This window comes from Lepidochelys olivacea, assembly GCF_965140295.1.
Source record: "Lepidochelys olivacea isolate rLepOli2 genome assembly, chromosome: 19".
In the NCBI taxonomy this organism is placed as follows: Eukaryota; Metazoa; Chordata; order Testudines; family Cheloniidae; genus Lepidochelys; species Lepidochelys olivacea.
Window position 1 is genome coordinate 18,041,349 of NC_140429.1, and position 26,746 is coordinate 18,068,094.

A 26,746-nucleotide genomic window follows, 5' to 3' on the forward strand; every position below is an offset into this window, starting at 1 on the left:
AGCTGTAGCTCATGAAAGCTTATGCTCAAATAAGTTGGTTAGTCTGTAAGGTGCCACTAGTCCTCCTTTTTATGTGAAAGTACACGTCTCTTATGTTGAGGGCGGCGAACCAGTCTCCCAGCTCCAGGGAAGGGATAATTATATTGAGGGAGACAATGCAGAACTTCAACTTTACCATGAGTACTCGCAGGTCTAGAATGGGTCTGAGACCCCCCCTTTGCCGTGGGGATTAGGAAATAGCGGGAACAAAATTCGTTGCCCATAGCTCTTCAAGAACCTCCTCCACCATTCCTACGGCGAGGAGCGCCTGCACCTCCTGGATGAGGATTTGCTCATGAAAAGGGTCCTGGAAGGGGGGTGGGGAAGGGAGAGTAGGAACAGAATTGGCAAGAATATCCCACTTCCACTGTGCGAAGAACCCAGCGGTCTAATGTTATTTGGGACCACGCATGGTAGAAGTGGGATAGACAGTTAAAAAAACACAGGGAAGGATCCAGCGTTGAGACAGGTGCTCCGTCCTCGGGTGCACCTTCAAAACAACAGTTACGAGAAGGTGAGTAATTGTTTTTTCCAGACCCTTCTTTGCAGTTCCAGTCTCAGAATATCTCAGTTTGGTGCCAAGAGGATCTGGGCAGGCTGATAAAACCAAAGGAGTTTCTGACTCTGTCTAGCACCATTCTTCTTTGGTGGCACAAGATAAGTCCTTTACTAGCCTCACATGCCCCCACCCCAAGAAGTATGAGAAGGAGACGAAAGATAGTGACAAGTATAAGTGGCAAAACATCTTCCAAAACGTGTCTCTGGTGTCCCATCTGTAGTCACAGCTGTCAGCCTGAGGCGAGCGGATTGGTTAAAGTGCTCTGGACTGCTCACAGAAGGAGGAAGATCTCCCTTTTGAAGGTCCAGTTGAGAGACTAGAGAAGGTGAAAATTCTCAGTCCACTTTGAAGTCTGGTCATTTATCAGTTGCCCTTCAAATAGAAAAGCCGTTCAGATGCCCAGGTTGCCTCAATCTGTTCTAGCACTGAATGGGCAGAAATGGATGTGACTGAAATCTTTCTTACCGTGCCAGGCAGAAATCTGGACTCCACCATCGCAAGTATGATATTCCTGCTGCCTCCTCTGGTGCCAAACTGGGCACTGGCTCATCTGCTGTGGACTTAGTCCCCTTTACCCCTCCTCCCAGGTATTGCAGGGAGTGGCATTGCCCATGACTGGAGTGAGCTAGAGTTAACTTAGAAGAGTTAGAACATCCGGTGCCCTGAACCCATCTGCCTTCCCCACTTGCTTTGAAAGTTACAGTCCTTCTATAACTTGGAACAATAAAGTTGTTTCCTCAGCAGCTTCAGGAAAAGGGATTTCACTCCTGTTGTTTCCTCATCACAAAAGGAAGGCAAAAGCTCCACCCCATTATGGACCAGAGAGCACTCCGATTCATTCCCAGCTCAGCACAGTGGTCTTGGCCTCAGCCCCCAGCATTCCTAAAGTCATTGGATTGGTTTGTAGCTCTCAATCTTGTTTACTTGCAAATCTTTAGCCAGCTCCCAGGAAGTGTCTTTCTGCCTGCCTGGGAGAAGATTGCTCTCGATATTACTCTTTCTTCTTCGAGTGCTGTCACTGTGAGTGATCCATGTCAGGTGTCGGTGCATCCCACCGCCGTCGAGCCATGCTGGAACTGCAGAGCCAAGGGACAACTGAGACTACAGCTGTGGAAGTGGGCAGTAAAAACCTATCTACCCCCCTCTTCCACAGCTGTAGTCTAAGCTGTCCCATGGCTCTGTAGTTCCAGCACGGCTGCAATGTGGGCTCACGTGCTGGGGATGGTAGCACAGTTTCCCACATCAGATCTGGTGGTTGTTGTGTGGGTTTTATTACTCGGTTATTTACCCTTTTCCTCTGCTCCCATCCCTGTGTCACGCTCCTGCATTGGGCTCGGTTTGGCTGTAGGCTCATGAAGCCGTTTTCTGCAGGCCAAGGGAAGAAACCCAGGTGCCCGGAGGAGCAGCTGCCCAGGTTTCGTGTCTCCCTCCTCTCAGGCCACAGCAGCGGAGTGGCAGCTCAAATGACTCAGAACTGTTGTAAGCGTCTCTTTGCTGGCCCTGGAAAAGTTGCTCTTGTGGCCGGTCTGGGAAGAGTGTCCTGCGATGGCTGCATAGCACATCTGGTACAAAAGCAACACGCCTTGGTCTATTAACCGCTTTCTTCTCTTGTAGTTAGACTTAGCAGGTCCTTCACACAGAACTGGCCTGGACTGGTTCCGCAGGGCTCTGGGCTGGCGGAGCTGACTTTGTCGTGTAGCAGCTATGCCTTCGTTAACAGAATCGATCCTGACCATTCACGACTCTTGCACAAAACATGCACAGAACCATTCACAGCAAAGGAGAGTACCCCAGGGCATTAGATGCGCTTGCTTAAGCTGTAAATCATCCCTACGAACATCATATAACCATCCAGAACATACAGCCCACCTTCTCCCCCCATCTCGTTCCCCAGCCTTCCCCCATCGCCTGGGGAAAAGGGGAACCTAGTAGGTGCCCCGGAGGTCAGTAAATCCTGGTTCGAGTCGAGCTAGAGAGAAAGTGAATTCCAATAGTGTGGGCCTGCAGCGAGAGCACCCTGCTGCCCACTCCCTCCCACTGGCACCAGGGACAGGGTAGTGTGAGCGTGTCCATTGTTCACCAAGCTCAGCCGTCATGTTACTAGCTGCAGTAACGTTACATCCCTGCTAAGGCCCCAGCCGCATGGCAGGGCCTCCCACGCCTCTATCTGCAAGACCCTCTGGGAAGCCTCATTTTAAATTAGGAGAACAACAGCCTGTTGGGCACGTTATTGAGCCCAGTTCTGTGTTCTGTGTTATAGAGCCCTCCTGGCAGGTTGAAAGGGGTAGTGGCGGATGGTTAATGGCACCTCAGCGCTGGAGTCAGCCTGACAGCAGCGGGTGACATTAGAACTAACCCTGGTGGTTGATGAAGGGAACCTGGTGCTGTCTGGGGAAAGCCTGTGCCAATGTCCATAAAGGGCCTGTGTCAACAGCTGGAAAACCCGAGCAAAGCCAGTCAGCTGGGCCCGTCCCTTGAGGGTGCCTACATCAAGGGAATGACCCAGAAGGGCTCAACCCAGTCCTGTGGCTCTGGGTCCCAAGGCAACACTTCCTTCCACTCAGAGAGCTGTTCTTAGAGCAAGGGCTTAACCCTTGGCTGCTGGGGCCAGCAGTAAGAATAAGTAAAGCAGGCAAGGCTTTGGAGCCTCGGGTCCCATATGGGCTCTGCAAGCCACCGCCGGCTCTGTCTTCCTTTCAAGCAATAGAACCAGTGTGTGTGTGAAGACCAGGGGGGTCAATTCACTTCCTGGCCCAATTCCCCAACCCAACAGGGGGCTGAGATGGGTGCTCAGTTGGGGAGGGAGGGTTCACATTAGTGGATGATAGCAAGGGGAGGGGGAGAGCAGGAAAGAACAAAATGCCTGTAACTCAGATTGTCCCAGAGCTCCTGTTCCCACTGGTGGAATTGTGAGCCGGAGAAGGAATTCCCCTTCTGCATGGATTTGGGGAACACTTCCAAATCTTATTCAGAGCAGGCGACTTCCCACCCTTGTCTGCCAGAGGCAGACAAAGGAAGGTGCTTGTGGAAGCAGCAGGAGGATGTGAGAGTGCAGGATGGAACTGGTTCTGATGCTACAAAAGGAACGGGTAGGGCACACATCTTGTGCAGCAGGACTGAAACTTGCTAGACAAACAGCACGTTGCATCACTTAGTAAATGACCCCTTTCTGTCTGATTTCTCTGGCACACCATACAGGGAACGCTGCTGTTGCTCATGCTTGTGTGTGCTGTATAGAATTGTAACTGTACTGCATACCCCTTATTGGTTCTGACTGCAGCTTGGTGCCTTACAGGTGAAACCTTTGTTCTGGGAGATGGCCTCCCAGGTCCCCTGGAACCTCGCCTGGACCCAATGGACTCTGCCTTGAACTCTGTCAATTCATCCAGCCCCAGCAGGAACTGCAGAGACTACCGCTTGCAGGGATACAGGCATCTGCACCAGCCCTCTAGCCTCACTCAGGGCAATGCTTCTGCCTTGCGTAGGCTTAGCTCAGGGGGTAAGTCATCCCACCAAGGCTCTTTGGCAATATGGAGCTTTGCTAACTCCCGTTACATCTTTTAATGCCAGCAAGTACCCGAGACTGGCCTCTACACTGTCAGTTAAACAGGCAGTTTGTCAAGACATATGTTCTCGAGATGGATGGTACGTTGGGTGGAGTTGTGTGTGGACAGTCAGTGAACGGTGTGGTGGCTAACTAGGGATGTGGAGGTCAGTGGCTGAATGGGTAGAAGTGATGAGCTGGGTGGCTGGCTAAGTGTGCAGCTGTTGATGAACACGTTGGGGTGTGTACGCTGAAGCAGTTCAGGCGATGAATCGATTGCTGAATGGGTGGGGATTGGAGGGGTGATAGCTGAATGGACTGGAAGCAGCTAGAGTGAGGAGAACTGACTAGCGGAGTTATGAATGAGGACATGCAGGGTGGATGTGTGGGCAGATGGGATGCATATCAGGCAGCTGATGAATGGATGAGGTGAGCCTAGTTGAGTGGGTGCTTGCCGATCACTAGTGACACATCAGTTACACTGTGATAGCTGTAAAATAACCAGTGTGTAGCACAGGTGCAGTGAAGCTGCTAAATGCAGTAAATCGGCATGTGTGCCAGACCCGTCTGTTTGTAAGGAGATGACGTGTGCCTGTGTGCACGACCTCACCGAGGTGGTGAGAGTTAAAACCAGCAGCAACACAGCACGCTTACGAGTTGGGTCCCCTTCTCCGTGGCATTGTGCACAACTGAACCCGAGAGCTGAGATACTGCGGGTCTGTGTGGATGACAGCTCCTCGTGAGACAGGCGAAGCACCTGAAGGGAGCAGAGCCACAGAGAGGCTGCAGCACCATGGAGAACTGGGTGCGGCGTGTGCAAACACAAAGAGACTCTGTTAATGGCATGTTAAGGTTGCACAATTCAGCGTTCAGGAGACAGGAAATGAGAGCTGAACATTCAGCCTGCAGTCTGCCTGGGTGTGTATGTTACAATGCAGCTTTACTTATAGGGACACGTGTTTTAATATTAAAAACAGTATTCTACAAGTTTAGCTGCATATGTGTCATTAAGATAAGCCGTGATTATATTTAACAGCGGTATCGTAATGCACATGCTCAAGAGGACAGAGCTACAGTATTGTGTTCACCCTTTAACTTGGCATTTCCTGACCCTTGAGTGCTTACCCATGGGAGCTTTAGTTGTTTTAACATTTTTTGTATTTCTTTGATTATTTTTAACAAATGAAAAGATCCCAGTTCTCTAATGGGTGCCAGTTGGCAAAGGCCAGCTTGACAAACCGTGGGCTTTGTAGGCATTGGAAGGTTCACTAGTGTCTGTAGGTGTGGCATTGCCAGACCTGGGCATGTAATTTCCCTTAGAAATGTGCGGTTCAAGGGATCCTTTACAATGCACAAACTCCTCCCCCGTGCCAGCCGTGCCGCTCCCTTCTTGTCCCTCAAAACTGGAACTTTTCTCTCCGTTTAATTGAAAACACTGTCGGTTTAAATGGCAAAAATAATGTCTGCACGTTCCAAATAAACCCCTCAATGTAGTGGGAGAAACAAGGAGACTGAAGAAAATTGGAAAATCTGCTTTACTTGCCCAGGGAACCACTTTCAAACGTTTGTTATTCTGTAAAACCAAACCAAAGTTTTCCGACCTAGCAAGTGCAGTCAGTGAGCAACAGGGCCAGACCAAGGATCAAGCCTCTTCTCTTTTTGCCACAGCTCTGTTCAGCTCTTTGGAGAAGAGCTATTCCCTTCACTCACCATAGCTCGGGAACAGCACAAGGGATCTCTTTACCTTCAGGAAGAGACCAAGGAGGAGCTGAGAGCTCCCTGAGAAGGCTGGTGGTGGTTAGCTTGCAGCAGCACCACTATGTGGTAGGACAGAGGTCCCCAAACTATGCTGTGCGCTCCTCCCTCCCAGGGGGGGGTGCAGAGAAACTTTCAGGGGGGCATGGCTGGGGTCGGGGGAGGAATGCCACCCAGCTCTGCTCCTGGCCCCGGCTGCCAGTGTCCCGGCTACTGGTGTCTCAGCTGCCAGCCCCGACCAAGACTCTAGCCCTGGCCCCACCCCCAGCTGTGGCCCCAGTCTTGACCCCCTTACCCTTGTCTGTGTCCCCCCCTCCCAGAGCTGCAGCCCCAGGTCGGGGGCTGGAGGTGGTGTGGACAGGGCAAGGGAGGGCACAAGGTATAAAGTTTGGGGACCACTATGGTAGGAGCTTCACAAACACCCAGAAAGATAGTCCCTGCCCCAGGACAAAGGAAGATGCTAGGTGTGGGAAGTGGGTGTAATGTAGGATTAGAGCGATCAAGCTAATGCTCTGCTTTTGTTTAACAAGCGTGATACATTTTCCATCTTCCCTCCGTCATTCAGCCACCTTGCCACCTCCTCCCACCACTTCCCAGCAGCCTCGACTTGATAAGAAATGAGTGGATAAGTAAGCAGGGGTAGAGTTTTGTGAGCCCCTGAAAGTAGTTGCACGAAGCCTGAAGCTGATCCAGTGGAAAGGGAGGCAGTCTAGGCATTCAGGATGGAGGTCAGAATGGGCAAGGAGGGTGCCCTCACCAGCTGGGCTGGATGAAGCGGGGAGAAGTCACGATGTCAGCAAAGAAGTGCTCAGCAGTGTAACGCGCACAGAGCAGCCAAGTAGGATGGAGGTGGAGCCAGGCCAAGGGGAGGGTGTTCGAGTCCTTGGCGAGAACAGGTTTCAGAGTAACAGCCGTGTTAGTCTGTATTCGCCAAAAGAAAAGGAGTACTTGTGGCACCTTAGAGACTAACCAATTTATTTGGGCATGAGCTTTCGTGAGCTACAGCTCACTTCATCGAAGTGAGCTGTAGCTCACGAAAGCTCATGCTCAAATAGTAGTGAGCTGTAGCTCACGAAAGCTCATGCTCAAATAAATTGGTTAGTCTCTAAGGTGCCACAAGTCCTCCTTTTCTTTTGGCGAGAACAGTTTCAGTAGAGGACAGAAGCCAGATTCCAGAATGGAGCTGTAGAAAGTGGCTGTGAACGATGCACTTAATGAGTTGGGAAGAGAAACAAAAGGAGGGAAATGGGGTAGTAGCTGGAAACGTAGCTGGGTACAAGGGACCCCTGCTGAGTGGGGACTGTTCTGGCCCCGAGGGCACAGGGGAAGAATCAGGCAAGAGAGGCAGACGGTGATATGGTCACAGGCACCTGGAAGGGGTTGGAGGAGGGGAGCCTGCAGCTCTAGGGAGAACTGGAGGGTGCTGTGTTGAGTTTGCAAAAGAAAAGGGAGAGCTCAGGCCCTGGCAGGGTGCGTTCTTAACGTGGTGTCTGGCAACGTTTCAGAAAGGGTAAGAGAAACCAGGAGAGAGGGGTAAATCTAAACCTAAACTCCCACCCACGTGCACACCAGCGCCATGCTGCCCTCAGCCTTAATCCTACCCTGTCCGCACCAACACCATGCTGCCCTCAGCGTTAATCCCACCCCGTCTGTCCCAGCGCCGTGCTGTCCTCAGCCTTAATCCCAGCGCCGTGCTTCCCTCAGCCCTAATCCCACCCTGTCCGCACCAGCGCTGGGCTTCCCTCAGCTCTAATCCCACCCCGTCTGTCCCAGCGCCATGCTGCCCTCAGCCTTAATCCCACCCTGTCCGCCCCAGCGCCGTGCTTCCCTCAGCCCTAATCCCACCCTGTCCGCCCCAGCGCCGTGCTTCCCTCAGCCCTAATCCCACCCTGTCCGCCCCAGCGCCGTGCTTCCCTCAGCCCTAATCCCACCCTGTCCGCCCCAGCGCCGTGCTTCCCTCAGCCTTAATCCCACCCTGTCCGCCCCAGCGCCGTGCTTCCCTCAGCCTTAATCCCACCCTGTCCGCACCAACACCATGCTGCCCTCAGTGTTAATCCCACCCCGTCCGCCCCAGTGCCATGCTTCCCTCAGCCTTAATCCCAGCACCGTGCTGCCCTCAGCCATAATCCCACCCTGTCCGCCCCAGCACCGTGCTTCCCTCAGCCTTAATCCCAGCACCGTGCTGTCCTCAGCCTTAATCCCACCCTGTCCGCCCCAGCGCCGTGCTGTCCTCAGCCTTAATCCCACCCCCATCCGCCCCAGCGCTGGGCTTCCTTCACCCTTAACTCCCCTCTGTCTGTACCAGCGCCCTGCTGGCCTCAGCCTTTACTCCCTGTTCACGCCATTGCCGTGCTGGCCTCAGCCTTAACTCCCAGCCCGTGGCCATTTCAGCTCTGTGCTGATATCGACCCTTGCACCCCAGCACTATCCACACCAGCGCTGTGTTGGCATAGTCCGGAACGCTGATGCTGTAACTGTTTCTCTCTCATTGTCTCACCCTTCAGGCTCTGATAGATACCTAGGACCTAGAGACACCTCCCGGCTGAACAGCCGAGACCCCTCTTCCTGGACAGTGGAGGACGTGATGTATTTCGTACGAGAAGCTGATCCACAGCTGGGACCCCATGCCGATCTCTTTCGAAAACACGTAAATATATCTGTGTGTATATCCAGCTGGAGGGCCGAATCCTCCTCTGGTGTAAATCGGGGTGCTCCAGTGACGTTAACTCTCTCAGTCATAGAGATGGAGGCAGAAAAACCCAGTTAGATGCTCAAGTCCAGCTCTCTGGCCAATGCAGGGTCACCCCCAATGTACATTTACTAGTGCTGTGTTTGGAGAGATCTAACCTAGCCTTGCCCCAGTGAGATCTGGCGTCACTTCCTCTGTGGCTGAAGGTAACTCAAGTGATGTGAACATCTATGTGTATCCCCAGAGAGATAGGGCAGAGCATCACCAAATACTCTTGTGCCGCACTCCAAGGCTGTGAACATGGGCAGGCATTCCAGCTCTCAGCTGGGATCGGACTCAGGGTCTTCAACACCAAACGAACTGTGACACTTACTATTTACTCTCTTTACTGAAAAAATGGTCACTCCTGGAACCTTGAAATGCACCTCCCCTGCAGGGAAATGTCTCCCTCATGATGAATCCTATTGAATGGCAGTGAATTGCTGGTCAAAAGACCCTTCCACCACCCTTCCACAGGACAGGTTGGATTGAAAGGTTCCAGGTCTGTATGTCCTCGTGTATCTCTGTTCAATGTAAAACCCTGCAGTAATTCACTGAGAAGGGTGTACGGTTAAAATTACAAGGGTGGAAACCCCAACTACAAGGTTCCAGCAGGCACTTCGCTACTTTTTGCTGTCATTTCACATCCTAAATGGTAATGCAGGTGCAGCCAGAAAAACAAGACAGGACTGTGCTGCGTGCACCTGAACCTGGAAGATGCGGAGCACCTGGCCATGTTCCAGCAGAGCATTTAAGCACATGCTTAATTCCAAGCCTGTCTCTCATCCCACAGGAAGTCAGGGGCATGACTCACATGCTTACGTGCTCTCCTGGCACGGGACTGGAATGCCCAGCAGGCCTTACGTTCCCTGAGCACAGGTTGCAGCTGCAGGTTGAAAGTTGCACGTCCTGACTTCTGGTGACTTTTTTAAATTTTGTGATCTCGTCCATTTGAGGAGGCACATTGGCAGCTGCTGGTGCTCGGGGGGAGACACTTTTTATCAGTAGACAGTACAGATGGCTCTGAAATGGGAAGATGCTTCTTAAATTATATGAGAAGAGTGCCTGGTGCTTTACCAAGGGTTAATGCCACAGGCGCTGGGTCTACAGTTCTGAGAAATGTTGTTTTCATGACAAAAAAGTGACTATTTGCAGGATAGTGCAGATTGGACCGAAAGTTTCAGAGCCCTCAAATCACGGTAGCTGTTGGTTTGGTTCAGGTTGAGTGGTTTGTTCTTAGAGGCTTTTTCTGTGTGTGTTTCAGTGAGGCATCTAAACTTTCCCCCCTGCAAACTGTCCCACTGACAGCCTCTGGTCCCTTCAGAGCTCGTGGCCTAGCCAGGCACAGAGAACGGTGTGTGATGATGTCACAAGGTGGGAGCCAGTAATAAAAGGTTTTGTCCAGCTCAGCCTTCAAGCTTTAAGCACGTTTGACTTACATGGTGTGGGACTGGCTGACTATGTGGACCTAGCCACACTGCCTCCAGCTGGGGGAATCACAGGACATGAAGTTTGCTTGGCTTTTCCAGAAACCTGCCCTCGCCAGCAGAGACCGGCTGTTGGGGGCGCTGAATGTTTGTTCCCTTAGGCTACAGCCTGGAATTGATGGAGGGTACATTGATGTTTGTGTCTGGCCACCCTGGGGTGAGTTTACAGATGTATTAGCTCACCCGTGCAGGCAGCCCCTCAGCAGTGCTTTGGGCCTTAGGTCTCGTGGAAGCAAGTCGTGCCTTTGTACACCAGGTGACTCCTGTCAGCGCCTCTTCCCACTGGGAAAGCTTTGCCTGCTACCCAGGAAGGGCTAGATGGGGGGTGAGGTGGGGCTTGTGCAGTCTGCGCCATTTGTTAGGGCATAGCAGATTCCTCTACTGGGGGCAGCCCATTACCACACCCCTACTCAGCATCCTGCTTCCTTTCCAGCATGTGCCAAACAACACGAAACAAAGGAGAAATTGAGAACAACAATTGTGGGGTTAAGGCACTGGTCTGGGAGTCAGGAGGCCATGGTTCAATTCCTGGCTGTGCCACAGATCCGCTGTGTGACCTTAGGCAAGTCACCTGGTCAGCCCATCACTCTACTCGCTGCTGAGTGGGGAGGAGAGCCTTTGGCTCCCGTGCATGGGGTGCAGTGAGGCTAAAGGGAGTGATGCTTGTGAAGTGTGTTGAAATGCTTGGGTGAAAGGTGCTACAAAAGTGCAGGTTAGTGCAGTTAATAACCATGGGAAGTAAAAAGAAAAGGAGGACTTGTGGCACCTTAGAGACTAACCAATTTATTTGAGCATAAGCTTTCGTGAGCTATAGCTCATTTCATCGGATGCATACTGTGGAAAGTGTAGAAGATCTTTTTATACACACAAAGCATGAAAAAATGGGTGTTTACCACTACAAAAGGTTTTCTCTCCCCCCACCCCACTCTCCTGCTGGTAATAGCTTATCTAAAGTGATCACTCTCCTTACAATGTGTATAATAATCAAGGTGGGCCATTTCCAGCACAAATCCAGGGTTTAACAAGAATGTCTGAGGGCAGGAGGGGGGGTGTAGGAAAAAAGAGGGGGAAATAGGTTACCTTGCATAATGACTTAGCCACTCTCAGTCTCTATTCAAGCCTAAGTTAATTGTATCAAATTTGCAAATGAATTCCAATTCAACAGTCTCTCGCTGGAATCTGGTTTTGAAGTTTTTCTGTTGTAATATCGCAACTTTCATGTCTGTAATCACATGACCAGAGAGATTGAAGTGTTCTCCGACTGGTTTATGAATGTTACAATTCTTGACGTCTGATTTGTGACCATTTATTCTTTTACGTAGAGACTGTCCAGTTTGACCAATGTACATGGCAGAGGGGCATTGCTGGCACATGATGGCATATATCACATTGGTGGATGTGCAGGTGAACGAGCCTCTGATAGTGTGGCTGATGTGATTAGGCCCTGTGATGGTGTCCCCTGAATAGATATGTGGGCACAGTTGGCAATGGGCTTTGTTGCAAGGATAGGTTCCTGGGTTAGTGGTTCTGTTGTGTGGTATGTGGTTGCTGGTGAGTATTTGCTTCAGGTTGGGGGGCTGTCTGTAGGCAAGGACTGGCCTGTCTCCCAAGATTTGTGAGAGTGTTGGGTCATCCTTCAGGATAGGCTGTAGATCCTTAATAATGCGTTGGAGGGGTTTTAGTTGGGGTATGAAGGTGACAGCTAGTGGCGTTCTGTTATTTTCTTTGTTAGGCCTGTCCTGTAGTAGGTGACTTCTGGGAACTCTTCTGGCTCTATCAATCTGTTTCTTCACTTCTGCAGGTGGGTATTGTAGTTGTAAGAATGCTTGATAGAGATCTTGTAGGTGTTTGTCTCTGTCTGAGGGGTTGGAGCAAATGCGGCTGTATCGCAGAGCTTGGCTGTAGACGATGGATTGTGTGGTGTGGTCAGGGTGAAAGCTGGAGGCATGTAGGTAGGAATAGCGGTCAGTAGGTTTACGGTATAGGGTGGTGGTTATATGACCATCGTTTATTAGCACCGTAGTGTCCAGGAAGTGGATCTCTTGTGTGGACTGGACCAGGCTGAGGTTGATGGTGGGATGGAAATTGTTGAAATCATGGTGGAATTCCTCAAGGGCTTCTTTTCCATGGGTCCAGATGATGAAGATGTCATCAATATAGCGCAAGTAGAGTAGGGGCTTTAGGGGACGAGAGCTGAGGAAGCGTTGTTCTAAGTCAGCCATAAAAATGTTGGCATACTGTGGGGCCATGCGGGTACCCATAGCAGTGCCGCTGATCTGAAGGTATACATTGTCCCCAAATGTAAAATAGTTATGAGTAAGGACAAAGTCACAAAGTTCAGCCACCAGGTTAGCCGTGACATTATCGGGGATAGTGTTCTTGACGGCTTGTAGTCCATCTTTGTGTGGAATGTTGGTGTAGAGGGCTTCTACATCCATAGTGGCCAGGATGGTGTTATCAGGAAGATCACCGATGGACTGTAGTTTCCTCAGGAAGTCAGTGGTGGTCTCGAAGGTAGCTGGGAGTGCTGGTAGCGTAGGGCCTGAGGAGGGAGTCTACATAGCCAGACCGTCCTGCTGTCAGGGTGCCAATGCCTGAGATGTTGGGGCGCCCAGGATTTCCAGGTTTATGGATCTTGGATAGTAGATAGAATATCCCAGGTCGGGGTTCCAGGGGTGCGTCTGTGCGGATTTGATCTTGTGCTTCTTCAGGGAGTTTCTTGAGCAAATGCTGTAGTTTCTTTTGGTAACTCTCAGTGGGATCAGAGGGTAATGGCTTGTAGAAAGTGGTTTTGGAGAGCTGCCGAGCAGCCTCTTGTTCATATTCCGACCTATTCATGATGACAACAGCACCTCCTTTGTCAGCCTTTTTGATTATGATGTCAGAGTTGTTTCTGAGGTTGTGGATGGCATTGTGTTCTGCACAGCTGAGGTTGTGGGGCAAGTGATGCTGCTTTTCCACAATTTCAGCCCATGCATGTCGGCGGAAGCACTCTATGTAGAAGTCCAGTCTGCTGACTCCAACTTCAGGAGGAGTCCACCTAGAATCCTTCTTTTTGTAGTGTTGGTAGGGAGGTCTCTGTGGATTAGTATGTTGTTCAGAGGTATGTTGGAAATATTTCTTGAGTCGGAGACGTCGAAAATAGGATTCTAGGTCACCACAGAACTGTATCATGTTCGTGGGGGTGGAGTGGGTTTGTGGGGGGGGAACCTGGATTTGTGCTGGAAATGGCCCACCTTGATTATCATACACATTGTAAGGAGAGTGATCACTTTAGATAAGCTATTACCAGCAGGAGAGTGGGGTGGGGGGAGAGAAAACCTTTTGTAGTGGTAAACACCCATTTTTTCATGCTTTGTGTGTATAAAAAGATCTTCTATACTTTCCACAGTATGCATCCGATGAAATGAGCTATAGCTCACGAAAGCTTATGCTCAAATAAATTGGTTAGTCTCTAAGGTGCCACAAGTACTCCTTTTCTTTTTGCGAATACAGACTAACACGGCTGTTACTCTGAAACCTGTCATGGGAAGTAAAGAACTCCAGCAACATTGCACCCTGGCTGACTCTGGCCTGTCTCTTGGCCAGAACCACCTCAGAAAAACCAGGATTTTAAATCCCGTCTCTGGACAGACTTCTCTCTGAGTGAGGGACAGAGGGGGAATCTGAAGATGAAAACATTATCAGACAAAGCCCGTAAAGTAATTCATTCTACTCCTCAAAATATCACAAGCCCAAAGTGCTTGTGGGATGGAATTTGGTGTTGACACAGGCCAAGTCTCTGTTCGGCTGTCTTGTGGGAGTCCTCAGAGTAGCTGTTTAATCAGTTTCACAATCACATTCACCTTTGTACTTTCAGAGTTCATTTGGGGGCATCTCCGGCTTCCCCAGCTAAGCCCACTGCACATTGCCAGCAGGCCAGTTCAGAGTCCTGGGGTTTAGCAGGTGCTGCCCAGACCTGAGGAGGCCCCAAGCATCCAACATGTTACTTCCCTTTCCCCTGGCAGTCACCCACCTGCACGTGGCCCCGCAGCAATGGCTGACATGAAAGGGGGGCTCCATCTGGCTGTGGCAGGAGGCACATTCTCTTTCCTGACTTCCTCCTACGCAGTCGTGGCTGCAGAAGCCTTGGTTCTCTCTGGTTTCACAGAGATGTGGGGCTGCTCTTTGCAGGAAGGAGCCTGGGTATTATTAGAACAGCTGGAATCAAAGGGCCAGGGGGAGTCAGTATCATGTGAGCAGCCAGCTCTTTAACCGACCCCCATGGGCCACAGACCACGGCTTAGAGCCGCTTAGTGCATGTCCCAACAGCCCTCAATCACCCGCAGTCACCCCTTATGAATGGGCTGTGGCTCGGCAAACCATCCCTGTTGTCTAAACAGCCCCATCCATGGCATGCTTTGAGTGTCATTGATCAACCCCCTCCAAATGCTCCAGTTAAACAGAGGCACAGCTTGGGTGGGAGAGAGCTGAGAGGGGGTGGAGGTGGACAGTGGAAGGTTTAGCAGCTGCCATTTCCTTATGGAGCCGAGGATGAGGTGGGGGAGGCAGAGGGAGTCACTGCAAGGAATGTCCTGCTCTTTTGGACTCTGTCTTTCTCTTTTCTGAACTGCAGCCCCTCCCTGCCAGGCAGTGCCACTTGAGCCAGCCTCACAGTAGGAATTATCTGCCCGGCCAGGATGTTGGGTCGTTCTCGTTTGGCCCAGGGCGGGCGGATGGGAAGGATTCGTGATCGTTGGAGTGGCTGGCCTGGGTTGGTGGGAGCTGCGGGGCAGTGGGTAGGGAGGGAATGCCTTGGAAATGGCTGACACAGAGGCTTGTTAGGCTGGCGTCAGTCAAGTGTTCCCATGGAGTTTACAAGAACCTAGTGAAGTGTAGGGAAGGAAAACCTGCCTACCCCGGTGCCAGCATATTTCCCACAGTACTCCTGGGAGAGAGGTTCCAGGGGTGCCCTGGCTAAGCCAAGCAGTGATTTCAGGCTAGTGATGGCGCCAGCCGGTGCCAGGATTTGTAGGGCAGAGCGAGCCTTGCTAACACTGACCTTCTCTTGCTCCCTGGTGCCAGGAGATTGACGGCAAAGCCTTGCTCCTCCTGCGGAGCGACATGATGATGAAGTACATGGGGCTGAAGCTGGGTCCGGCGCTGAAGCTCACCTACCACATCGACAAACTAAAGCAAGGCAAGTTCTGAGAGGACTCTTTGCGGGACAGCCCGTGGGAATGCCGGGCTCCTGGCCACACCCAGTCGCGCCCCCCTGCAGACTGGTACGCATGCATACACCGCAGGCAGACACGGCCCTGAATTGCCTGCAGATCACTACATGGATCCACTGACCCCCTCCTTCCACTGTCAGGAGCACAGTGGGCACGTGAAAGGAGACAGACAATTTGTTGGCTCCCCTGGGGACCAAACAGAGCTCGACTCATGGATGTCCTGACGCAAACAGAAGAACCCTTCCCTTACTCCTCAGTTGATGCTCGTCTGCAGAGCCCAGGCCCTCTGCACCCGAGGGGACGAAGACACACTGTGTTTCGCAGAGCTCTTCAGAGCCCTGGGCTTCTGTGGTGCTGGATCCTTTCCCCTTTGGTCCCCTGCAGAAATGCGACTCTCTCATGTCTTTCCTCTGCCCCGGTTCCCTGGTCTCTCCTGGCTGTCTGGTTCGGCCTAGCTTTGTTTCCTTGCTCTGTGTCAGATGGACAGCTCTGCTGCAGATCCTACCATGCTGGCATGCCAGGCTGGGCAGGACAGGCTGTGAGAACCCAACTCCTGGAGTTGCAAATCCACTCTGACTAACACTATGGCAAGCTTAAAAGACTGTGCACCCTGCTCCCAGCCTTCCGTGAAGGGCTGCGTGCGGGGGACTGCAGCCCAGAGCATGGTCACACAAGCCTGCTAGTCCTACTGTCTTGACAGAGCAGCCTTTCCTCCTTGGCTGGGTCCTCCTGCCCCTGGGGGCCCGTAGCTGGTGGACTTCCTCATGCTGGCGATGCCGAGGTGGCAATTTCTTTGTATTTATTTCTGACAAGGAGGGAAGCTCAGCTGAGGCAGACACCGCTGAGAGCCCAGAAAGGACTGACGCCTTCCCAGTTAGCGTGGGCTGTGGGCTAGGAGGGCTGGGCGCCCTGTTGAATTCTCCCTTTTTTAAGGTGTCATCTGTTTAGGAAACAACTATGAAATGTTTTGTATCTGTTATGAAATGGCAACCCTCAGAGCTCTTTACCCAGCAATGTAAAGGTTCGTCTGTCCAGATGGTACTGTAGAATGGCCTTACCTCTCCATTTCATTCTGCTACCCATCAGCAGGATCCAGGGGTGTGTGACCGGGGGCTGGCTGTGTGACAGCAGGATCACAACTTCTGGGAAGGCCTGTCCCTCTTTCTGCCCTTCCTGGGCCTGTCCCAGCTCCCGGCCAGCACAGCTTCTTTCAAGCTGTTTAATGTATTTATTTGTGATGGCACTTGAGCAGTGACCCACTGTCCCACATCTGAGTTGCTGCAGCTGTAGAGAAATGGGGTGGAGAAGAGCCTCGCCAGTGCCCCACACCTGCCGTGGGGAAGGAGCCTGCTCCCTAGGGAGCCAGTGGGACTTTTCCATGAACTCCGATGGGAGCAGGCTCTTCGTCGCAGCTGTTAGAGCCCTGCAATGGAAAACAAGGGCTGGGTAATGCCCCGCACAGTCTCACTGCCTGGCATGTGACAAGCAGAGGGAAGAGCTGCCCTGCCCCTTGGTGTGCCCATGAGTCAGCTCGGAGGGCATGGTGGGGTTGAACCCTGGCCTGCTACCCGCATGCTGAGAACATTGCCCAAAGGGACAGGATGTAGGGAAATCTCCATCACAAGCACTTCTTTCCTCTCCTGCCTTTCCCTCTTGCCGTCTGTCCTCCCCAAGCCAGGGGCTCCCTGGCTTAGAGTGCCACGGGAGCTCTTACGTGGCTCTGCTTTACCCCTAAGGGGAAATTGGAAAGAAAACCCACATGTAATAAAAGGCTATTTGTAAAACAAGGTCTCTGCTAAATCCTAGCGGCTGTCCCCAGTGCCCAGCGCAGCACAACGAACCAGGCGAGGGGCTCGGCCTCCTCACCGTCCCATGGCCAGCAGCAGCCCAGGAACCTCTGCCTTGGTTTTCACCTTTCCTTTGCTGCTGTCCAGCTGCAGACGGGCCTCTCGCAGGCAGGTCCCAGGGCAGCGGGCCAGCGCTTTCCTCTGCACTCACTTTATGTTGAGTTGTTTATAAATAAAAGAATAGCAAAGTTCCTCAGCTGGCTTTGTCCGGTGGTTAGAGAGGCCTTGAAGTGCCTGCTGTTGCAGCAAGGCCCATTCTACCAGGCTGTCAGCCCCCGACGCAGCCTGGGGGCTTCTCAGCCACGCTGAGCAGGGGTCTGCCCCTGCACTGTTGCTTCTCCATGAGGGAGGGCGCTCTCTGCCACTGGAAACTTGTTCTGCTGGAGGCTGCAGCCACGTACAGATTGGAATGAGCCATTGGCAGTCTCTGGCCCAGTCCTGCTCCTCCATGATTTATACCTCCGGCTCCTGAGCATTTACACCTTTGAAACTACCGCAGCAAATGCAATCCAGGGAAGTTGCCTGGCCAGTCCGGTGGCTCTGCGAGAGCTGTCTCCTGCGACAGCAACTCCAACCGCCAGAGACGTGGCAGCAGCTCGCCTGACTCGGAATCACAGAACTGAAGTTCCCAGCAGTCGATTGTGTTTAATCCTTGGAACCTTTAAAACTCTGTCTCTTTACTACCCCTCTCCTCACCTGCACTCACCTCCGTCTGCATCTGGGGGAGCCCCAGTGGACTGGGCTTCTCAAGGAATTGACAGGGAGCCTAGTGAGGAGCTGTAACGATGCTGCCTTTGGTGGGACACTTCTGAGAGTATCAATTCAGAACAAATTGCTTAGAGCAGGGCAGTTACAGTCCAAAGCTGGGGTTTCTTCACTTCTAAGGCACACCAAACCAGCCAGCCAGAGAGGACTTTGGTTTTACCCCACTGGCTAACCACAAGTTATACAAGTAATTCCCTTAAACACTCCAGTTTCCCAGTATCACCACCAGCGCCACTCGTTATGGGGACGAATGGTTATGAAAACCAATACCCCAGTAAAAGGAAAAAGGTTCTCCCAACCCCAAAGGATCAAGTCCCAGACCCAGGTCAATATATAAGTCGGATCTTACCCACAAATCACACTGTTGCCAATCCTTTAGAATCCAAAATCGAAAGGTTTATTCATAAAAGAAAGAAATATAGATGAGAACTAAAATTGGTTAAATGGAATCAATTACATAAAGTAACGGCAAAGTTCTTGGGTCAGGCTTATGGAATCAGAATATCAGGGTTGGAAGGGACCTCAGGAGGTCATCTAGTCCCAGACCTGCTCTGGTAAGTACAGTCGATTTACAGAGGGCTCTTTCTGCCAGAACCAGCCAGCCTGTCTCTGGCCACACGCCCTGCCTACATCCTCACGCTCTGCACGTCCCAGCACACCATACACGCCACCTCATGCACCTTCCCTGCCCAGAGCTCCTTGTCCGGGCTGCTCGGCTGCAGACCCTCCCGTGGTGCTGCCCAGTCCCCCGTAAAGGCTCTGAGTGTAACTAGGTTCGGCTGCCCCAGCTGCCTTGTCCAGGGCAGCTCCCTGCTGGGATTTCATCACCCAAGCCTCGGCGCGGCTGGCAATCTCGTGAGGGGCGCAGCTCAGGCAGGGCCAAGTGCCCATTGCTCTGCATTGCTGACGTCCTGCTAAATGAAGTGCTATGACCCAGGCTCTGAGCAGGGCGAGCTTCCCGCCCCACCTTGTGTCAGCCAGCTGAGGCATTCTGCACGTCGCGGTGCAACGCAAGGCCACGAAGGGGTTGCTCAGTCTCAGGAGCTGGGCGGAGAAGTGATTTTCCCACACGCTAGCAGAAGGTGAAAGCCTGTAATGGGGCCAGCCTTTCCTCTGGCCTTGCCCTCACCGCCCCGATCCCAGGGCCTGTTACAGGAGGTCAGGATGTTATCCCCATGGCGTGGTGACAGGATGGGCCTCAGGGCTCGAGTCAGCGCCAGTCCCAGGACTAGACTCAGGAGCGCTGGCAGCTGGTGCTGTGATTGCAGAGGGCGGGTGGAGTGCTCTGAGGTGCTCACCTGGGAGAGCTTCGCTGGTCACCTCAGGGTTAGAGGCAGCAATCCCCCTTCCTCTGCCCTGAAACCATCTTCTTCACGCACTGTTCTGCTCAATCCTCCCCCAGCTCCACCTGAGCCTCTGTCCACTGCTTCCACGACTCCAGAGACGGGCTGCATTGCTCTGCCCCTGCTCGCCCTGGCACCCCCACCTCACCTCCTGCATCTGCCCTTGCCCCAGCACCCCCACCTCATCTCCTGCATCTGCCTCCTCACCACATCCCATCACCCCCATCTCACCCCGGCACCCTACCTCACCTCCCTCGAAGAATCATAGAAGATCAGGGTTGGAAGGGACCTCAGGAGGTCATCTAGTCCAACCCCCTGCTCAAAGCAGGACCAACCCCAACTAAATCATCCCAGCCAGGGCTTTGTCAAGCCTGACCTTAAAAACTTCTAAGAAAGGAGATTCTACCACATCTCTAGGTAACCCATTCCAGTGCTTCACCACCCTGCTAGTGAAAAAGTTTTTCCTAATATCCAACCTAAACCTCCCCCACTGCAACTTGAGACCATTACTTGTTGTTCTGTCATCTGCTACCGCTGAGAACAGTCTAGATCTATCTTCTTTGGAACCCCCTTTCAGGTAGTTGAAAGCAGCTATCAAATCCCCCCTCATTCTTCTCTTTTGCAGACTAAACAATCCCAGTTCCCTCAGCCTCTCCTCATAAGTCATGTGTTCCAGTCCCCTAATCAATTTTGTGGCCCTCTGCTGGACACTTTCGAATTTTTCCACATCCTTCTTGTAGTGTGGGGCCCAAAATGGACATAGTACTCCAGATGTGGCCTCACCAATGCCACATAGAGGGGAATGATCACGTCCCTCGATCTGCTGGCAATGCCCCTACTTATACAGCCCAAAATGCCGTTAGCCTTCTTGGCAACAAGGGCACACTGCTGACTCCTATCCAGCTTCTCGTCCACTGTCACCCCTAGGTCCTTTTCTGCAGAACTGCTGCCGAGCCATTCGGTCCCTAGTCTGTAGCTGTGCATTGGGTTCTTCCGTCCTAAGTGCAGAACCCTGCACTTTTCCTTGTTGAACCTCATCAGATTTCTTTTGGCCCAATCCTCTAATTTGTCTAGGTCCCTCTGTATCCTATCCCTACCCTCCAGCATATCTACCACTCCTCCCAGTTTAGTGTCATCTGCAAACTTGCTGAGGGTGCAATCCACACCATCCTCCACATCATTTATGAAGATATTGAACAAAACCGGCCCCAGGACCGACCCTTGGGGCACTCCACTTGATACCGGCTGCCAACTAGACATGGAGCCATTGATCACTACCCGTTGAGCCCGACGATCGAGCCCGACGATCTAGCCAGCTTTCTATCCACCTTATAGTCCATTCATCCAGCCCATACTTCTTTAACTTCCTGGCAAGAATACTGTGGGAGACCGTGTCAAAAGCTTTGCTAAAGTCAAGGAATAACATGTCCACTGTTTTCCCCTCATCCACAGAGCCGGTTATCTCGTCATAGAAGGCAATTAGATTAGTCAGGCATGACTTGCCCTTGGTGAATCCATGCTGACTGTTCCTGATCACTTTCCTCTCCTCTAAGTGCTTCAAAATTGATTCCTTGAGGACCTGCTCCATGATATTTCCAGGGACTGAGGTGAGGCTGACTGGCCTGTAGTTCCCAGGATCCTCCTCCTTCCCTTTTTTAAAGATGGGCACTACATTCGCCTTTTTCCACATCCGCCTCCTCACGGCGCCCCAGTACCTCCACCTCACCCCTGTGTCTGCCCTTGTCCCAACACCCCCACCTCCTCACTGCGCCCCCGTACCCCCATGTAATCTGCCGTGTCCGCTTCTTCGCCCTGCACCGACACCCCCACCTCAGGCCCCGCGACTGCCCTTGCCCAGGCACCCCCACATCCGCCTCCTCACCGCGCCCCAGCACCCCCAACTCACCCCCCATATCTGCCTCCTCACCACACTCCAGTACCCCCACCTCAGTCCCTGCATCTGCCCTCGCCTCATCGAGCCCCGGCACCGCCACCTAACCCCCCGCGTCCACCTCGTCACCCCGCCCCAGCACCCCCACCTCATCCCCCTGTAATGTTGTGGCCTCTGGCGGGTCACTACTGAGAGTATCAATTCAGGACAAATTGCTTAGAGCAGGGCAGTCACAGCCCAAGGCTGGGTTTTCTTTACTACTAAGGCGCACCAAACCAGCCAGAGAGGACTTCAGTCTCACCCCCTGGCTAACCATAAGTTATACAAACAATTCCCTCCGATACTCCAGTTCCCTTGTATCACCATCAGCGCCACTCCTTATGGGGACGAATGGTTATGAAAACCAATACCCCAATAAAAGAATAAAGGTTCTCCTGACCCCAAAGGACCAAGCCCAAGGCCCAGGTCAATATACCAGTCAGATCTTACCCACAAATCACGCTGTTGCCAATCCTTTAGAATCTAAAATCTAAAGGTTTATTCATAAAGGAAAAAGATAGAGATGAGGGCTAGAATGGGTTAAATGGAATCAATTACATACAATGGCAAAGTTCTTGGTTCAGGCTTGTAGCAACGGTGGAATAAACTGCAGGCTCAAAATCAAGTCTCTGGAGAACATCCACAGCTGGGATGGGTCCTTCAATCCTTTGGTCAGAGCTTCTGTTTGTAGCAAAGTCCCTCCAGAGGTAAGAAGCATGATTGAAGACCAAATGGAGATGATGCAGCTGCCTTTTATAGTCTCTTGCCATGTGGTCTCGGCTTCCTTTGTTTCAAAGACAAGCTGTCCAGCACGTGGCCTGGAAAAACCTCAGAGTTCTGTCCCTAGGCAGGTCCCTACATGCCTTGCTGAGTCACAAGGTGTGTCTGCCTTCTCTCAATGGGTCGGTTGTGTAGCTGATGGTCCTTAACGGGCCACGCAGCAGGCTAGGCAGAGCTGACACCAAACTGTCTGGGGTGTCCCCCAGAAGCAGAGCACAAGTTTCAAATACAGACGGTATAGAGCCAATACTTACAACTTTACATACAAAAATGCTACGTGCAAACAGACAGCATCATCCTAACCCGCAAACCGTCGCCTTGTCCTAGACACGGTTGACCTCCTTTGTACAAGATCTGGTACCGCTATAGGACCTTGGTTGCAACAATGATCTATACGGTCCCAGTTCACGTAAATAACGTCACAGCCCCGCATGTGGATCCTCGCCCCAACCCAGCACCCCCACGTCATCCCCGCATCTGCCTCCTCACCGCACCCCCACCTCGTCCCCCACGTCCACCTACGCACCTCGCCCCCTCACCCCATCTCTTCCCCCGCGTCTGCCCTCACCCCGACAGCCCCATCTCACCCCCCGCATCCGCCTCCTCCCCACGCCCCAGCACCCCCCCCCACTCCCTCCTGTACGCACCCCTCTCCAGTATGGAGGGGGGGTAACTGGGACGGTGCGTTCTTTGGGCAGTGACCCACGTCTTTGTGTGGCTCTGGCATTGCTGCACCCCACGGCCTTCGGGAGATGGGAGCCTTGCCCATCGTGCACAGCCATCGGTGCTGGAACGAGGGGGCTGCAGCCCCCTCGACTTGAGTGGTCTCCATCCTTTCGGGGTTCACAGTTTGGATCAGTGTCTCTCAACATCCCCACTATACAAATTGTTCCAGCACCCTGCTCACAGCTGAGATCCACTGACTGTCTCTCCACATACAGAGCACAGGCTAATGGACCTGCTGCTGTGGTGGAGGGTGTTCCTGTCTGCCTGCAACTTCGCGAGCAGGCTGGCTAACCTAGTGAGGAGGGCTTTAAACTAGGTTCACCGGGGGAAGGAGACAAAAGCCCTGAGGTAAGTGGGGAAGTCGGATACCAGGAATCATAGAATCATAGAATTTCAGGGTTGGAAGGGACCTCAGGAGGTCATCTAGTCCAACCTCCTGCTCAAAAGCAGGACCAATCCCCATCCCAGGCAGGGCTTTGTCAAGCCTGACCTTAAAAACTTCTAAGGAAGGAGATTCCACCACCTCCCTAGGTGACGCATTCCAGTGTTTCACCACCCTCCTAGTGAAGAAGTTTTTCCTAATATCCAACCTAAACCTCCCGCACTGCAACTTGAGACCATTACTCCTTGTCCTGTCCTCTTCTACCACTGAGAATAGTCAGAACCATCCTCTCTGGAACCACCGCTCAGGTAGTTGAAAGCAGCTATCAAATCCCCCCTCATTCTTCTCTTCTGCAGACTAAACAATCCCAGCTCCCTCAGCCTCTCCTCATAAGTCATGTGTTCCAGACCCCTAATCATTTTTGTTGCCCTTCGCTGGACTCTCTCCAATTTATCCACATCCTTCTTGTAGCGCGGGGCCCAAAACTGGACACAGTACTCCAGATGAGGCCTCACCAATGTCCAATAGAGGGGAACGATCACGTCCCTCGATCTGCTGGCTATGCCCCTACTTATACATCCCAAAATGCCATTGGCCTTCTTGGCAACAAGGGCACACTGCTGACTCCTATCCAGCTTCTCGTCCACTGTCACCCCTAGGTCCTTTTCTGCAGAACTGCTGCCGAGCCATTCGGTCCCTAGTCTGTAGCTGTGCATTGGGTTCTTCCGTCCTAAGTGCAGAACCCTGCACTTATCCTTATTGAACCTCATCAGATTTCTTTTGGCCCAATCCTCCAATTTGTCTAGGTCCCTCTGTATCCTATCCCTGCCCTCCAGCGTATCAACCACTCCTCCCAGTTTAGTATCATCCGCAAATTTGCTGAGAGTGCAATCCACACCATCCTCCAGATCATTTATAAAGATATTGAACAAAACCGGCCCCAGGACCGACCCCTGGGGCACTCCACTTGACACCGGCTGCCAACTAGACATGGAGCCATTGATCACTACCCGTTGAGCCCGACAATCTAGCCAACTTTCTACCCACCTTATAGTGCATTCATCCAGCCCGTACTTCTTTAACTTGCTGACAAGAATACTGTGGGAGACCGTGTCAAAAGCTTTGCTAAAGTCAAGAAACAATACATCCACTGCTTTCCCTTCATCCACAGAACCAGTAATCTCATCATAGAAGGCGATTAGATTAGTCAGGCATGACCTTCCCTTGGTGAATCCATGCTGACTGTTCCTGATCACTTTCCTCTCATGTAAGTGCTTCAGGATTGATTCTTTGAGGACCTGCTCCATGATTTTTCCGGGGACTGAGGTGAGGCTGACTGGCCTGTAGTTCCCAGGATCCTCCTTCTTCCCTTTTTTAAAGATTGGAACTACATTAGCCTTTTTCCAGTCATCCGGGACTTCCCCCGTTCACCACGAGTTTTCAAAGATAATGGCCAATGGCTCTGCAATCACAGCCGCCAATTCCTTTAGCACCCTCGGATGCAGCGCATCTGGCCCCATGGACTTGTGCTCGTCCAGCTTTTCTAAATAGTCCCGAACCACTTCTTTCTCCACAGAGGGCTGGTCACCTCCTCCCCATGCTGTGCTGCCCAGCGCAGCAGTCTGGGAGCTGACCTTGTTAGTGAAGACAGAGGCAAAAAAAGCATTGAGTACATTAGCTTTTTCCAAATCCTCTGTCACTAGGTTGCCTCCCTCATTCATTAAGGGGCCCACACTTTCCTTGGCTTTCTTCTTGTTGCCAACATACCTGAAGAAACCCTTCTTGTTACTCTTAACATCTCTCGCTAGCTGCAGCTCCAGGTGCGATTTGGCCCTCCTGATTTCATTCCTACACGCCCGAGCAATATTTTTATACTCTTCCCTGGTCATATGTCCAACCTTCCACTTCTTGTAAGCTTCTTTTTTATGTTTAAGATCCGCTAGGATTTCACCGTTAAGCCAAGCTGGTCACCTGCCATATTTACTATTCTTTCTACACATCGGGATGGTTTGTCCCTGTAACCTCAACAGGGATTCCTTGAAATACAGCCAGCTCTCCTTTCCCCTTCATGTTAGTTCCCCAGGGGATCCTACCCATCCGTTTCCTGAGGGAGTCGAAGTCTGCTTTCCTGAAGTCCAGGGTCTGTATCCTGCTGCTTACCTTTCTTCCCTGCGTCAGGATCCTGAACTCAACCAACTCATGGTCACTGCCTCCCAGATTCCCATCCACTTTTGCTTCCCCCACTAATTCTTCCTGGTTTGTGAGCAGCAGGTCAAGAAAAGCTCCCCCCCAGTTGGCTCCTCTAGCACTTGCGCCAGGAAATTGTCCCCTACGCTTTCCAAAAACTTCCTGGATTGTCTATGCACCGCTGTATTGCTCTCCCAGCAGATATCAGGAAAATTAAAGTCACCCACGAGAACCAGGGCATGCGATCTAGTAGCTTCTGCGAGCTGCCGGAAGAAAGCCTCATCTACCTCATCCCCTGGTCCGGTGGTCTATAGCAGACTCCCATCACTACATCACTCTTGTTGCACACACTTCTAAACTTAATCAAGAGACACTCAGGTTTTTCTGCAGTTTCATACTGGAGCTCTGACAGTCATACTGCTCCCTTACATACAGTGCTACTCCCCCACCTTTTCTGCCCTGCCTGTCCTTCCTGAACAGTTTATAACCATCCATGACAGTACTCCAGTCATGTGAGTTATCCCACCAAGTCTCTGTTATTCCAATCACATCATAATTCCTTGACATCACCAGGACCTCCAGTTCTCCCTGCTTGTTTCCAAGGCTTTGTGCATTTGTATATAAGCACTTGAGATAACCTGCTGATCGCCCCTCATTCTCAGTATGAGGCAGGAGCCCTCCCCTCACAGACGTTCCTGCCTGTGCTTCCTCCGGGTATCCCGCTTTCCCACTTACCTCGGGGCTTTGGTCTCCTTCCCCCGGTGAACCTAGTTTAAAGCCCTCCTCACTAGGTTAGCCAGCCTGCTCGCAAAGATGCTCTTCCCTCTCTTTGTAAGGAGGAAGCACGAGCAGGAGAACGCGAAAGGGGAGGGCTCCTGCCTCATATTAAGAAAGCAGGACAAACAGCGAGTTATCTCAAGTGCTTATATACAAATGCAAGAAGCCTGGGAAACAAGCAGGGAGAACTGGAAGTCCTGGCAGAGTCAAGGAATTATGATGTGATTGGAATAACAGAGACTTGGTGGGATAACTCACATGACTGGAGTACTGTCATGGACGGATATAAGCTGTTCAGGAAGGACAGGCAGGGCAGAAAAGGTGGGGGAGTTGCACTGTATGTAAGGGAGCAGTATGACTGCTCAGAGCTCCAGTATGAAACTGCAGAAAAACCTGAGAGTCTCTGGATTAAGTTTAGAAGCCTGAGCAACAAGCGTGATGTCGTGGTGGGAGTCTGCTACAGACCACCAGACCAGGGGGATGAGGTGGATGAGGCTTTCTTCTGGCAACTCATGGAAGTTACTAGATCGCAGGCCCTGGTTCTCATGGGAGACTTCAATCACCCGGATATCTGCTAGGAGAGCAATACAGCGGCGCACAGACAATCCAGGAAGTTTTTGGAAAGTGTAGGGGACAATCTCCTGGTGCAAGTGCTGGAGGAACCAACTAGGGGCAGAGCTCTTC

At 52.0% G+C, this 26,746-nt stretch overlaps 1 protein-coding gene across 5 annotated transcripts in view; it reads left to right on the forward strand.

The window, feature by feature from the left end:
* Window positions 1-17,363, forward strand: part of SCMH1 (Scm polycomb group protein homolog 1) — a 120,722-nt gene extending 103,359 nt beyond the window's left edge. For 3 of the 5 annotated variants that reach the window (XM_084652492.1, XM_084652496.1, XM_084652494.1), the window contains 3 exons: window positions 3,894-4,097; window positions 8,402-8,556; window positions 15,177-17,363. In XM_084652492.1, coding sequence (XP_084508618.1) covers window positions 3,894-4,097; window positions 8,402-8,556; window positions 15,177-15,302 — 485 coding nt within the window. In that variant the 3' untranslated portion in view covers window positions 15,303-17,363. The remainder of the gene's footprint in view (window positions 1-3,893; window positions 4,098-8,401; window positions 8,557-15,176) is intronic. The other 2 variants (XM_084652493.1, XM_084652495.1) reach the window with 1 other exon arrangement.
* Window positions 17,364-26,746: the final 9,383 nt, after the last annotated feature.